The sequence below is a fragment of the Pteropus alecto genome, unplaced genomic scaffold (genome assembly GCF_000325575.1).
Source record: "Pteropus alecto unplaced genomic scaffold, ASM32557v1 scaffold44, whole genome shotgun sequence".
In the NCBI taxonomy this organism is placed as follows: domain Eukaryota; kingdom Metazoa; phylum Chordata; class Mammalia; order Chiroptera; family Pteropodidae; genus Pteropus; species Pteropus alecto.
This window is the reverse complement of record NW_006436812.1, coordinates 7,412,435-7,426,532: the sequence shown is the minus strand read 5'-3', so window position 1 is coordinate 7,426,532 and position 14,098 is coordinate 7,412,435. Positions and strand designations below refer to the sequence as shown.

At 54.6% G+C, this 14,098-nt stretch overlaps 1 protein-coding gene across 1 annotated transcript in view; it reads right to left on the bottom strand.

The window, feature by feature from the left end:
• Positions 1-3,804: 3,804 nt before the first annotated feature.
• Positions 3,805-14,098, bottom strand: part of IL21R (interleukin 21 receptor) — a 33,031-nt gene continuing 22,737 nt past the window's right edge. Inside the window, exons 4-9 of the mRNA XM_015590933.1 lie at positions 12,363-12,562; positions 9,535-9,680; positions 8,389-8,566; positions 7,853-7,952; positions 6,752-6,821; positions 3,805-5,212 (exon numbers count right to left, since the gene is read on the bottom strand). Coding sequence (XP_015446419.1) covers positions 4,448-5,212; positions 6,752-6,821; positions 7,853-7,952; positions 8,389-8,566; positions 9,535-9,680; positions 12,363-12,562 — 1,459 coding nt within the window. The 3' untranslated portion in view covers positions 3,805-4,447. The remainder of the gene's footprint in view (positions 5,213-6,751; positions 6,822-7,852; positions 7,953-8,388; positions 8,567-9,534; positions 9,681-12,362; positions 12,563-14,098) is intronic.

The following is a 14,098-nucleotide window of genomic DNA, read 5'->3' as shown; positions in this document are numbered from 1 at the left end:
CGGCCAGGCCAGGCAAACTGGGATCCCTGATAGGAAGGGGGAGGGGGCTTTCCCTCCATCAGGAGGTGGTCTAAAGGAGTCCAGCACCGGGACTGAGGTGTACAGATTCCAAGTGACTCTGGACAAGTCAATGTCCCTCTGGGCCTCCTTTCCCCAAGGGTAAAACGAAGAGCCAGGTCTGATTTACACCCTTTCTCCCTCCTTCCCAAGGTAGGACAGCCAGATGGCATCCCAGGCTGAGAGCTCCCAGTAATTTGATGAGTTCTCAGGTTCTTCAAAGCCTGGGAGAAAGCAATGTCCACTTCAGAGCATCCCGGATACAAATGCCCGTGAGCTCTCTGGGGAAGTGATTGGGGACGGACTGGGACCACAGCCCTCCCCTCATGTGACCTGGAGGCTGGCTCCAGGTGATTACAGAGGAAGAAGCAAACACATACCTAATATTCCTGTCCTCAACCCATCCTTTCATCCCCAGAGCAACCTGAGAGGCTGACTGCTGCCCACACTTTGTGAAGAAGTAAACTGAGGCTCAGAGACAGTGAGCAACTTGCCCAAAGTCATTCATGAGAAATGATGGCCTGGTCCTCTGGTCCCCAGATGGATGGGAGGAGTGTCCTCATTCGTGGATGAGATGAGAATAACACTAGAACATTGTCTACTACAAGCGATGGAAGCCCATCTCAAACCCACTTCGGCAGAACAGGAAACCTATAGCTCATTGGTTCAATCGGATTAGGTTGGGTTATGCTGTGGTAACAAGCAGCCCCCACATCTTCGGGCGTTAGAACAAAGAATTTATTTCTTGCTCCAATATATGTCCATCACAGGTGAACTGAAAACTGTTCCACATCTCCTCGCTTGAGACACAGACTGATGGAGCAACTACCATCTCAAACATCACTGGTCACACTCTAGAGGGCATCATGACTGTCACCTAAATGCTTTGGTCCAAAAGTGAGACCGCCTTTGCTCATAGCTCATTGACCAGCCCTGGCCATGGGACCCCATTCCATGGGAGCCAGGAAGTGCAATCCTGCTAGAAGGCCAAAAGCTGGAAATATGTGGTGAACAGCATCGCTCCTTCCATGCTCATGTACCTCAAAGTCCAGGGGGACTGTAGTTTCAAGCATGGCTGGATCCAGGAGCTCAAGAGATATTTCCAGGACTATGTCTCCATCTCCCAGCTCTGCTTTTCTGGGTGCTGGCCTCATCTCAGGTAAGCTGTTCCCTCCCAGTGTCCCCCACAACTCTAGGCTTAGTCCATCCCCAACAGCTTTGCAATCCCAGTAGAAAGAATGCATGGACCAAATGGGGTCACATGTCTGTCCTTGGACCTGTACTGTGGCCGGGGGATGGGGGCGGGGTGGAATGCTCTGTTGGCCGGGGCTGGGTCACATAGCCATGCCCACAGCCGGGGTCAGCCACCCCCATAAGGATGCCACACAGGCAGAAAGAATAGGCATCCACAGGTGTTTGCTAAAGGTTTCTTACTTCTTGACCTAGGTCCCTATAAGCAGAGCGCGGTGAGGAAGAATTGGACTTGGAATCAGGAGACCCAAGCTCGAGATCTGATTCTGAGCTTTAATTCAATGTATGACCTCAGGCAAGTCACAGACCCATTCTGCACCTTCATTTGTCAGATGGCTATGCCCGCCCCTTCAGAGCCTGCAGATGGAAAGGGTTGGGCCAGGAGCAGAATGTGGCATCTGTACAAGGGTTGTTGCTATCAGTCCTCCTGCCTCTTAGGAGCAGGTCCTTAGCAATTTGGCTGACAAGGAGCCATCTTCTCCACCTCCAGGTGCTCAGGGCTTGGTCAGGCCTTTGCTTAAGCTCTTCCTTCTGCCTGAATTGCTGGTGCACCTAACAACTCCTGTTCATTTTTCAAAGCCCAACAAACACCAGCTCTTCAGTGCAGCTCCGTCCTCTCCTCCTGATGCCCGCTCTGGGCTCCCAAGCTTCTGCCTGAATTGCTGGTGCACCTAACAACTCCTATTCATTTTTCAAAGCCCAACAAACACACCAGCTCTTCAGTGCAGCGCCATCCTCTCCTCCTGATGCCCGCTCTGGGCTCCCAACAGCGCTGTGCCAAGGCCAACTCATACCAACTAGGAGAGTAAATTGTGCACATCCCTTCCCAATTCTGTTTAGAGCCATTGAGTTGTAGCTCAAAATTGACCGTGATGGAAGTATTTACACTATGGAAATAAGCAAACGCTACAAACCAGGCTTTATTGAGTGCCTACTGTGTGCCAGACAGGAGATAAAGCAGTGAACAAAATAAAGCTGTTGCTCTCATGGAGCTTCTGTCTGAACCATCATCTCTGTCTCTAGCATCTGTTTATCTCCATCCATCCATTGCACCATTCTCCCTTCAAGCTTTTGCCATCTGTCCACCCATTTATCCATCCATCCACTCACTAACGTACCCACCGGTTCAGCCAGCATCCATCCGCCCACCTCCTACGAGTCCATCCTCCCAAGTGCAGCAGCTCTTGTCTTCATTTTGCACCCACATTTATGAGCTGAGGCCCTTCAAAGATGGAGCCAGTCAAGAGCTCTGTCTGGCCCAGGCCAGAGCCCCCATCAATCCCAGGCCTGGCATCAGTCAGTCTCCCAGGTGTTCCCCTCCTCCCCGGCAGCACTGAGCTCTGTGTGTGGAGAGCTGAGCTGCTGCCCTGGGGTGGGGGGGGTGGGGCAGGGCACAGAACCGTGGCCCAGGTGGTGTCTGAAACCTGTTGCCCACAAGAGAGTGTGAAAACCACAGCACACCTTGGCCCAAGTGTCTCTAGGGTGACGGAGGGGTGGCGGGGGCTGCTCACATATGCATAAGCTGTGGTTTCACATTTGTGCCCCCATCCTAGCCTCATACAACCTGATCCAGATTAACAGTTCCACTATTAAAACCGTCAGTGTTCTAGAACTTTCCACACCAAGGACTCATGTGTTCTCTTCCAGCCACCCCATGTTACCAATGAGTTACAGAGACGCTTTTAGCCAGACTGACTTCTGCAGACTTCTAGCTCAGACTCGTCCAAAAGGAGGGACAAGCCAGAGCAGTCTCCTTGGAGGACCTCCCTGCAGCCTGGCCTTGGTGAAGGAGGGCAGTTGGGGGTGGGGATTCCCCTCGGGGCTCTGGGAACAGGCCTCTGAATCAGACTGCCCGCCGCCTTCACCCCCGCTTGTAGGTCTTGAAAAGCCACCGCTAAAGGTCAGTACCCTTAGAGAGAAAATCTATTTTCTAAAAAAAAAAAAGTGTGAGTTGTGTGCCACGTGCATCATTTATATCTGCCTCCTGTGCAAAACTGATATTCAGTGAGGCGCCTTCAAAGCAGGGCTCAGAACTATTTTCTTGGCTCCTCAAGTCACATTTCAACAGACTCTCTGTCAAATCATCAAGAACTTGACTTCTCCCTAACTCACCAAGATGAGTAATAAGATGCCAGGCGACAGAACTGCTGTGTCATTACTGCCGACTCTTGTCTCCCCATCACTACCATGAGCACAAGGGGGGTCAGAGGCCTTGCGCTCCCACTCTGTACCCCAGCACTCAGCACCATGCCCAGCATATCCGTGCTCAATAAATATTTCTTGGGTTCATGAAGGGAATTTAAAAACGGGCAGCGGGAGCCAGAAAAAGGAAACTTTGTTCATTAGTGGGGGACGCAAGGGCTGACTGACTTTCAGCCCAGAAAGTCCCCTAGTGCCCCTGTGCAGGGTGGGGACAGCCCGCAGGCACCGGGCTGCGGCTGCTTTCTCACCCCCACCCACCTCCAGCACAAGCCCGGATCCCACCGCAGAAGGAAGGAAGGAAGGAAGCTGACGTTTATTAAGGGTCTGCTCTGGACTGCACACTACGTGGGGGAACACACCGATTCCTCCCCAAGGTCAGTCATGACACCCACATTGTCCAGACAGGAAATCCCAGCCCAGAGAGGGGGAGCAACTCGCCCTCAGAGGTAGCACAGCCAGGAGGAGTCAGAGGCAGGACTCAGACCTAGGTCCATAGATCCCCGCCAAATCGTCCCACCTCTAAGGTCACTGTGGGCTTGCTCCCTCCCCTTCCCTTGAAAAGTGATAAGAAAGGGTGATGGACTTCTTGTGACTCCTGGAGGCACAGGACCTGGAGGGTGGGGCTCGGTGTCTATCATCACAGGCAGTGCCCTGGTCCCAGGAGGCCCTGTGGACAGCACTGGACCGACCTCTCAGCATGTGACCCCAGAGCCCACCCCCATTCACCTGGCAGGGAGGGAGGCTGTCACCATGTGTGTACAAGCTCATGTGCTGCTAACACACACAGACGCAGCAGTGTGCACCTGAGCTGCACACCCACATTGCAAACTCCAGGCTCCAGGCTCTATCAAGGAGACCAAACGCTGCAGCCCAGGTGACCATGTCTCTGGCTAGGGGCCCAGTGGCATGGCCAGCTCTGGACAGCCAGTCAACCTCACTAGCTGGCCTGGGGCTCAGGTCCTGCAGGTGGAGGGTCCATGACCACCCACTGGCGGATGTAGCTCCTGGGGGGCCCTTCGTCCCTGGGGCCGGTGAAGTCACACTCCACAGGGCTGCCACAGTCAGAGCCTGCGAAGCCACTGTCGAACGTGTCCATGTCCAGGCCAGCAGGAGGTGAGCCTGCCTCGCTGTCAGACACCCCTCGGGGCGGCCTGCCACCCCAGGGCGGCCCGGGGGCCCAGCCTTCCTCATCTTCAAAGGGCAGATTTAGTCTGTCAAGGAGACTGCCCAGGGGGACCCCCAGCCCGGCAGGGCCACCAGCTGCAACACAGCCACAGGACAGGACTGTGGCCCCTGTACCCAAGAGCAGGTCTTCAGTGCCCTGTCCTGGCTCCAGGCCAGTGTCCAAGTTCAGGGCTGGGTAACCGTCGTCCCCACAGGTGCAGGGCCAGGCTCCGGGCCCCTCTGCATCCGACACAATCACCGTGTCTATGGATATCAGGACGTAAGGCCGGTCTTGCTCCCGGCTATAGGCTAAGCCGCCCAAGCTGCTGTCAATAGAGGGGGCTGGGCCCCAGGAACCTGACTCGGGCACTCCGTCGACTTCCACCAGGTCCGCGGGCTCCGGCAGCTCCGTGGGCTCCAGCCCCTTGGCCACACTCGGCGGGGGGCAGCAGTTGTGCATCTCCAGGGTCGAGAGCACCCCTGGGCTCCAGGGACCCAGCTCCAGGCTGGAGGCAGTGAAGGGTGTGCCCACCCACTTCTGTGAGAGAGAATAGGGAGAGAGAGTTGTGAATGGGACGGGGGCCAGGCGGGGTACAAGCTTAAGCCATCGGTGGCTCTGTGGCCTGGGGCGTGTGCGAGTACAAGGACCAAGACCCTGGGTTCTGGGGACACAGGGGCAGGAAAGTCTGAGGTCAGAGCAACAGAGCCCTTACCTGGTCTCCTGTCTTATTTCCTCCAGACATTTCTTGGAACCCACCGTTTTCCTATCTGTGTCCCTACTGGAGTGGACACTCTGCCAGGGCAGAAGCCCCCATTCTTCTGGTCACGGCTATATCCCCAGAGGCTCACACAGTGCCTGGCACACAGGAAGTGCCCAATAAATGTTTATCGACTAAACGAATGAGCAGAGCGAATCATGGCAAGCCATTTGAAATGGCCTCTGGTGGGTAAGAGCTCTGGGGTCATGATGGGCTGAGGCGGTGGCCCCTAAGCTTTGAGGATCCCCCTCATGACACAGGGTCCCCATCTGATCAGGAAAGAAAACCCCTCAGAACTAAAATCTCAGTGTGAGCCCACTGCCCTTGGAAAGCTCATTTTAGAACCCTGATGCGTCTACCACCACTGATTTGAGGTCGCTTCTCAGCTGCGTGGTCTTGAGCCAGTTACTTAACCTCTCTGTGCCTCAGTTTCCTCATCTGTAAAGTGGGTTGGTTAATAATACCCACGCCACAGGGTTGTTGTGAAGATTAAATGAGTTAATATCTGGGAAGCTCCTAGCAGAGTACCCGGCACACAGCGAGTGCTCTGTGAGTATCGATAAAATGAACACGAGACAGATGTGAAATCTGAGCTCCCAGGAAGTAGCAGAGGAAAAAGGTCTGCCCCACGTGGGCTGGAGGCCAGGCTCTTTCCTGCCCGGGGAAAGACACTTTCCAGTCTGAGCCTGCGACTCACGGTCCCCGGGAGTGATGGAGCAGCCGCCCTGCAGGGGCTGGGTGAGAGCAAGGTGGGCGGAGGCCAGAGGGCCCTCGGCAGCAGCGGGCAAACAATAGAGGAGCACGCTCAATGCTCCAGCCATACTTCCAGACTTCCAGGCTCAGCTGGAGCCTGGCTGCCCCTCCGGCTGTCACCACGTCCTCTCTGTGGGGTGCCCCTCCTGCCAGCAACTGAGTGTTAAGCAGTAAATGAGCCCAGAGAACCTGTGGGTGCTGGTGGTAGCTGAAGTGGTTGGAGCTTGGCAGGAGGTTGGTGTATTCTGTGGGCAGGTCGAGACCCTTCCTAGAACCTGCTCCCTCTTCCGCCCCCATATCAGGGGCATCTAAGAGGAGGCCAATCCTGGCCCACCCTCTTCCCTTCTTGAGCGGGAAGAAGGCTGTTTTTGACCTCATTTAATTTTTATGCCCGTTCTGCCTCCAGATTACTTCCTATACTTTGCTGATGTGGGGACCGAGGTGGGCTCCAGGGCTGGCTGGGCCTGCAGGCCGGGGCTGGGGGTCCTGGTGTGAGGGTGGTGGTGGGCTCCCACAGAGGGTGAGAGGCTCCAAGGGGCTCGACGCCAGGTCGGGGGGGCACTCACCTTGAAGTCTCCACTGTAGCCCACATACAGGGGCTGGAAAAATCCCTCTGGGCTGGGTACCTTCCACGGCCTAGGAAGGCAGAGATGAGGTGAACCCCCTGCATCACGCAAAGGGTGCCCCGGCCTCCCCCTCAGATGCTCCCCAACTTTGTCCTGCAGGAGAGTCAGTGTCTCCTGAGGTACACTCAGTCCACCCTGCAGCCACCTGCCCTTGGCCTCTGCATCCACAGCTGTCACCTTGGGGCAGCAAGTCTCCCCTCAGGCTCCTGGAGGTACGTAGAGTTTAAGGGCTGGGTGGCCTGTCCTGTGCCAGGCACATGCCATCCTGAGCCTCGACTTCCTCCTCCAGGACCAGAGGGGCACAGAGCCACTTCCCCAGGGCATGGAAGGGTTTGGCGAGTGCACCCTGTGCCCAGGGCTGGAGAGCTCCATGTTAGCCGTGGGGTCCCCATCATTATCTCGCCCCTCAAGCTTCCCTGCCTCCTTCTCTGGATGAGGATGAAGAGGATGAGCCTGCTGCTTGGCCAAGGCTCAGCATGTGGCAGTTGTAATCACACAGCAGCCAGCAGCACTGTGGAGGCCAGGGGAGCCTACATTGTACTTTTAATCAGGAGCACCCTTTCTCTCCATGGCCATGCTCAGCAGAGCTCAATACAATACAGATAAAAGTGCGACTTTTGGTTGAAGCAGAGGGTTTGGGGGGTGGGTTATCACCCCTTGTGCTCAGGACTCAAAGCTTAAAATTCACCGGACATCGTCACAGCCAAGGCTGTGTTGAGAGCACAGGGCTCAAAGTCCACTCCTTCATTTCCCAGCCATTTGACTCTGGGCGAGTTCCTTGGCGGCTCTGTGCCTCACTTTCCCCACTTGTCAAACGGAGGTAATTTCTGTGCATCAAGCTCACAGGGCTGCTGTGAGCCTTACGCCAAGCCCTCCACACAGTGCCCAGCACAAAGGAAGCAGGAGCTGGTCATTATCACCACCACTGTCATCGTCACCGTTGTGATGATAGGTGTGTCCCCAGCCCTGGGTGTGCCATAGAGGAGAGGGGCTGTGGCCCAGGCCGACCCCCCTCCCCCACTCCCAAGTCCCTGGCCTCACCTCCAAGGCAGGCGGATCTTCAGGCCTAAGTAGACAAGGACAGGGAGGATGAAGACCAGTAGGAGATACAGCAGGTCAGTGTGCCAGCCTCCCTTCATCTCTGGGGACGAAGCAAATACTGGGTCAAACTGAACCTACCTCTGGTTCAGCATGGGATGGGTGTGGTCGGCAATAGGGTGCAGTGGAAGGAGGAGGGAAAGCTGCCGGTCCCTTGAAGTGAAATGGATCTGGGTTCAAATCCTGCTCCCACCCCGACCCCAGGCAAGTGACTTCCTCTCTAAGCCTCAGTTTTCTCATCTGCAAAGTGAAGATAATGACTCCTACTTCACAGAGCTGTCAGGAGGGTGGCACACCCTGGCAGGAGAAGCACCTGGCACCCGATGCAGGTCCTGGCAAGCAGAGGCTCCAGAAATGTCAAGTGGCTACAACTGGGGACACACGATTGAGGGACTGCCTTCTGACCATGCCAGAAATCTCAGGGCTCAGGACAATATTTGTCACAAAGAGTGGGGTGTCCACCCCAGCTCCATGCCTACCTTCTGGCTGGGTGTGAAAGATGACCGAGTCACTCCAGTCACTCCAGGCCCCCTGGTAGGAGGAGCCGGGCTGGGGCCCTGCCCGCACCTGCAGCTCGTAGCTGGAGCCTTTATGAAACTCCAAAGGAAGGAGGGAGACACTTCTTGAATCCACCGAGATCAGCTTTCTCCCTGGACTCTGCGCGCACAGGAGAAGATGCACGGGGTCAGAGCCAACCAGGTCGGCTCCTGCCTCCAGCAGAACCCCCTTTACCAGCCTCCATGAAAGGCGCCGAGTGTCTCCTCCAATGCCCCACCCCCTCCACAAGAGTCCGGCCCTGGCCTGAGGTCTGGCCACTCCAGCGTGAGTGGCACAGAGCCGTGGGCACTGTCTTGGTCTTGCTTGTGATACAAAGCTTTGTTTCATTTCTCTCAGACCCAACAGGAGGGGACCCTCGCTGCTCTGGGACCGGGAAGGTCCCTGGAGCAGTCATGGCCACTCCTGGGAATCTTGAACTGGCAGCATTCCAGACAGTAGGCGCTTTGGGAATTTTCCAATAGTGGGCATTTCAAAAAGTCTTCAACTACAGGCAACGGATGCCTCCGAAAGCCTTCTAAACAATGGCGTTAATGAAAATCTTTGACTGGGACCATTCTAAAGGATGGATAATTCTAGAACTCTTCAGCTGAGACCGTTCTAAATAGCAGGCAGTTCCAGAACTTTCCAACACTCGAAACCAAGGATGCCTCTGCAGCCCCCGCGCTTGATGTATCGGTTATCGATACATCTGGAACTCTCCAACTACGACCATCCTCAGCGGAGTGGGGAGGGTCCAGATGTCCCCACTTTTGCAACTTTTACTGTCACTACTAGACTCGAGGTGGAACCTGGGGACGTGCCAATCCCTTTCTCAGTGGCGTGCTAACGGGGGGGTCATGACAGGAAGAAACGAATTCCAAAGAGTCTTCTTCCCCAGGGAGAAATGAGAGGAGGGGAGCACCAAGGCAGAGTGTAAGGGGAGCTTCCGTCCTTGGTGTGACCTTGGTTTCCACTCTCAGCTGTGACTTACAAGCTCATCTGTCTCTAGGACACTCCCCATCCCCACCTGGATGCTCTGTACTGCCCCGCCCCCTCCCTTCCTCTCCTTGATTCTCTGCGGGTCTCACCAGGGTCCAGGGGTCTCCCAGCTTCCTGTACCGCAACTCATACTGAAGCTTGCCCTTGAGAGCGAAGAAATCGTACTTGGAACTCCAGGAAATGTTATAATGTCCTGAGAAGGTCACAGTCACGTTCAAAGGAGGAGATGGCTTGACTTAAAGGAAAAAGTCAGAAAGATAAAATGGGGTGAGATTTTTGTAGCAGCTGAGAAAGATTTGGTGACTCATCCTTTAGGAGATTAGGATTAGTAACCCCAAGTAGCATCTTTGAGTGAAGCGCCCCATCTCTGGGCCTCAGCTTATTCATCTGAAAAATGTGAAATTTAGATGAGATTGGAGTTGCAAACTCGGGCGGGCAGGTGACAGAAATGGGCGAAGCAGTTTTGAGGACTGAGCTGTAAAGGGGATGTATGACTCAGCCCCAGCGCCTGGTCAGGAATGCAGACCAGGTTGGCCAGAAAGCAAAAACCTGATAATCCAGATTGCTGTGGGGACTCTCTCAAATGTTAAAGTTAGCTACTAATCCAAAAACTTTCTAAACCACCTGTTGGCCAGACCCACTGGCCCTCTATTTCTGCTCTAAACAATGGGACCAATTCTTTGAGCCCCAGCTTCCCTGAAAAGTCAAAAACCTCTAATTAGCAAGGATGCTAACTAATTATGCTATGCCTCATTATGCTATGATTACTGATGCTATGCATCACGCTAACGATGAAAGCTGCCACTAGTGAGTGCCTGCGGGCTGCTTCACCGAGCAGTTTGGCACCCGGCAGTGGCCCTGTGAGTTTGGTGTGACTGTTCTGGTCTCACAGACAGTTTCTGGAAAGTGCAGGAGCAGAGATCTGGACCACAACATCACTGCCTGCCGGGCATCCCCCAGGCAAAGGTCAGCGCAGGCTTCCAGTTCTGCCCCATCCCAAATTTGTTTTAAGAACTTGAGCGGGACACAGCACGGTACAGTGCCTTCATTTCCTCTCTTGTAAAAGGGAACAAGTTCCTATCACCTGGGGCAAACATTCATGGAATCAAACTAAGTAGCAGAAGGTGGTAACTTCAGAGAAACTGAGTGACAAGTGTCATGTTGGTGTAAGAGAGAAGCGACAGACCCCTGCCTCACACCTACCCCCTTCAAGCTCTGTTGACCACACCAACATTCTCTCCATCTCCCTTCAAGATCTGTTCACCAGCCACCCCCTTCTCTGACCTTCTGGGGTCTCAGCATCTTGAGGTGGAGGTTTTGTTTTTCTGGGTCAGTGCTGTGACCTCACCTCCTAAGACAGAGCCTGGCACACAGTAGGCCTTCGAGAAATATTTGTCAAATTCAGGGGTTCCAAAAGGAGCTCTGAAGCTGCTCACAACCCTGCCCCATGGCCCTAGGTGGGAGAAGGTGCACCTTCACGAGGCCATGGTGAGTGCTTTATCATTGGTGCTATTTCAGCAATGGGTCCTTCTGGACTGGAATAGTTGCTAAGCCTCTTCTCTCCTCCCCGGGCAGGTGGCGGCCTCGTACCTGCTCCTTTGTGTGGCCTGGGCTGGCTGGTGAGGACCAATTCAAAGAGGAGCTCAGGAGATGTTGGCAGAGTCCAGATTCAAGGACAGGGGCTGCCCGGCCCAGGGAGGCTCAGGAGGAGCAAGGGACAAGGGAGGGGTGCACGGGGAGCAAAACACTGCTTCCTGCCACTTCTGGGCACAGGCCTGGCCTCAGACCATCTCCAGGAGGGCAGAGGGAAGGGGTCCAGAGAAGACTGTGACTCGAAGCCACCCTGCAAGGCAGAGTGTCAGTCCTGCCCTTCGCTCTTCTCTGCAGATTGGGGCCACTGCCTGCCCAGCTCTCTCAGAGAGGTGGGAGGGCCCCCTTGCTCAGTGAATTCACCACAACTGGACCTAAACGGCTGAGTGAGCGTTCGTGTGCGTGCATGTGTGCATGCGTGAGAGAAAACATGGCATCTGCTGTCCAGGCCAGGGGATGGGAAGGCATTTGTGTGTTTGAGGGTGTGTTTATAAGTGTGTGTGTGTGTGTGTGTGTGTGAGAGAGAGAGAGAGAGAGAGAGAAGCTTTGCTCACACCCTCGCTGGTGTGACACCCACTCAGCAAAGTGGTGCAAACCTGGACTCAGAGTGTGAGTGAATAACAGACACTCTCTTATGCCCTTGCCCTACGACTGGGGATCTAGGGACAGAAAATCCCAAACCTCAGGGGCTGAATATTCTCCAAGGACAAGACTCTGCGGTCTGTATTTGCATACCTCTGGGGATGGGCCTCTCACCCACTGCATGATGAGCTGAAGATACTTTGGGTACACACACGCATACACACACACACACACACACGCCCCACTTTGGGTACACACACACACACACACACACAGCCTCCTGGGCCCTTCTCACCAGCTGGCCCTTCTGCCCCTTGGCCTCCTGCCTCCATCCAGCCTGGAGGGAAATTCTAGGCCTCACTGGAGTTAATGGATGAGAGAAAAGACTTGGGGAAATTTTCTCTTGTGACTCAATGTCTCCCATTTGCCTTATAATGGGACAGAATCCCAGAAGGTCAGGGGTAAAAGGGCCTCTCATTCTATACAGTCCAAGGTCACCGATAGGCTGGGGCTGAGCCAGAACTGAAGCCCAAGGTCCTGGTTCTGGTCCAGCTCCTTTCACACATCTGTTGCCTCTCTCTGGTTCAGGCCCAAGCCTAGCTGTCTCTCATCATACCTGAGTAAACCATAGTGCATCTAAATCTATGGATGGGTCAGTTTTGGTGGCGGGGAGAGCCGGCCCAGGGAACATGGGGTCCAGTCCCCACCTGGGTTCCCCTCAGCTCCGGGGTCCAGGGATACTCACTGTTCTCAGCCAGGACAAAGCTGCCACACTCCCGGGAGTGGTTGCCAGACTGGTCTGTCATGTTGACACTGAAAATGTCGTCAGCCATGAAGTGGAACACATCCATGTGGCACGTATACTTCGCATGCGTGGCGTTGTGGGTGGACCGGTAGAGGCTGCAGGAGGTGACCTCATCCTTCAGCTCTCCATACGGGTCTTGCCTTCAAGGACAGATCAACCGGTCATGGCTGAAGGCCAGTGGGCTCAGGGCCAGGGCGGAAGCCCAGAATCTTGGGACGGAGGGACTTGAGGTGGGGCTGGGGGTCCCCTAGTCCCACCGACCATTTCCCAGGGAAAGTATCTCCTCCCCAGAAGCAGCCCTGATGGGTTGTGTCCAGTCTCGGCTTGCACACCTCCAGGAAACCAGGAACTCACTACCTCACTTAGGGCAACCACTCTCAATTTGGAAATTTGGGCCATTCTTGCCTGGACCAAGCCTAAAACTGTCTCCGTCAGTTCTACCAGTTGGATCACTGTCCCAGAGGAAGGATACTAAGCATTTCAGGTCTCTTTCCCACCCTCCTTCCATCCAATATCCACTGACTATCTACCTAATAAGTGCCTGTGCTGAGGGCCATGATAAGGGCCAAATGAACCTCAGTCTCTACTCTGAGTGAACTTCCAGGCAATCTGTTGATATGGGGCCAGGGGAAATGCTCTGGCTTTTCAACTCCCACTAGGCAGGAACAATGGGTTTTGAGGTATGTATAGGAGTTCACCAGCTATTTATTTCCCTAATTCAGGCTCTGAACATGACCACCCTCCAGGGCCAATATGGATATGTGGACTCAGATCTCTGCTAAATATTTGCTGGAATAGACACTTCTCCTGAATAAATGCTCTCCAAGCCTCCGGCCTGGACCACTGCAATGGCCGTCTGGTGGTGTCCTTGCGTTCCCCGCCCTCCCTGAAGTCTATCCACTTGTACAGCAGCCAGGGGGATATTTAAAAATTCCCCGTCAATCCTCTCTCTCATCACCCGCACAGTATAATCTGGCCCCTGCCAATCTCTTCCCGCCTTTGTCTGTAGCTGCCCTCACACTGGCTCACTCCGCTCTGGCCACACTGAACTTACTATTCCTCAAACTCACCAGCTCTTTCTGCCTCAAGACCTTTGCACAGGCAGTGTCCTCTGCCTGGAATGCCCTTTCCCCAGCTCACCAGCTGCCTCCTCCTCATCCAGAGAGGCCTGCCCTGACCACCCGGGCTAAAATATGCCCTCCCCCATGTCACTCCCTCTCTGCCCTGTGCTCCAGCTTCCTGTTCTTTAGATATTAGCACTCAGTATCAGAAAGCATTTGGTTGGCTGTTATGTGTTGATCGTCCGCATCCCCAGCCACTCCCACTGCAGTGGGTCAGCTCCAGGGACCTCATCAGTTTCGGGCTCTGCTGAGTCCCCAGTGCCTGCAAGTATCTGGCAGGAGCTTAATAACTGTGTTCTGAATAAGTGAATGAATGGACGATGACAGAATGAAAGCCAGCTATGCCGTATCTTGAGCAGCATGTTGACAAAGAGTCTCTCGTTGACTAAACTCTACCCCAGCTCCTCTGAGCTCTCTCCTCAACCAGGCCCTGACTTTCGGGTGTCCGTGTTTGTCTCTGCATCGTCTACTTTTAGCAAGACTCTTGCTAAGTCAGTTTAGCAAGGACCCCCACCCTCGATGTCTGATCTGGTTCCTCACTCCCCATCGACCCCT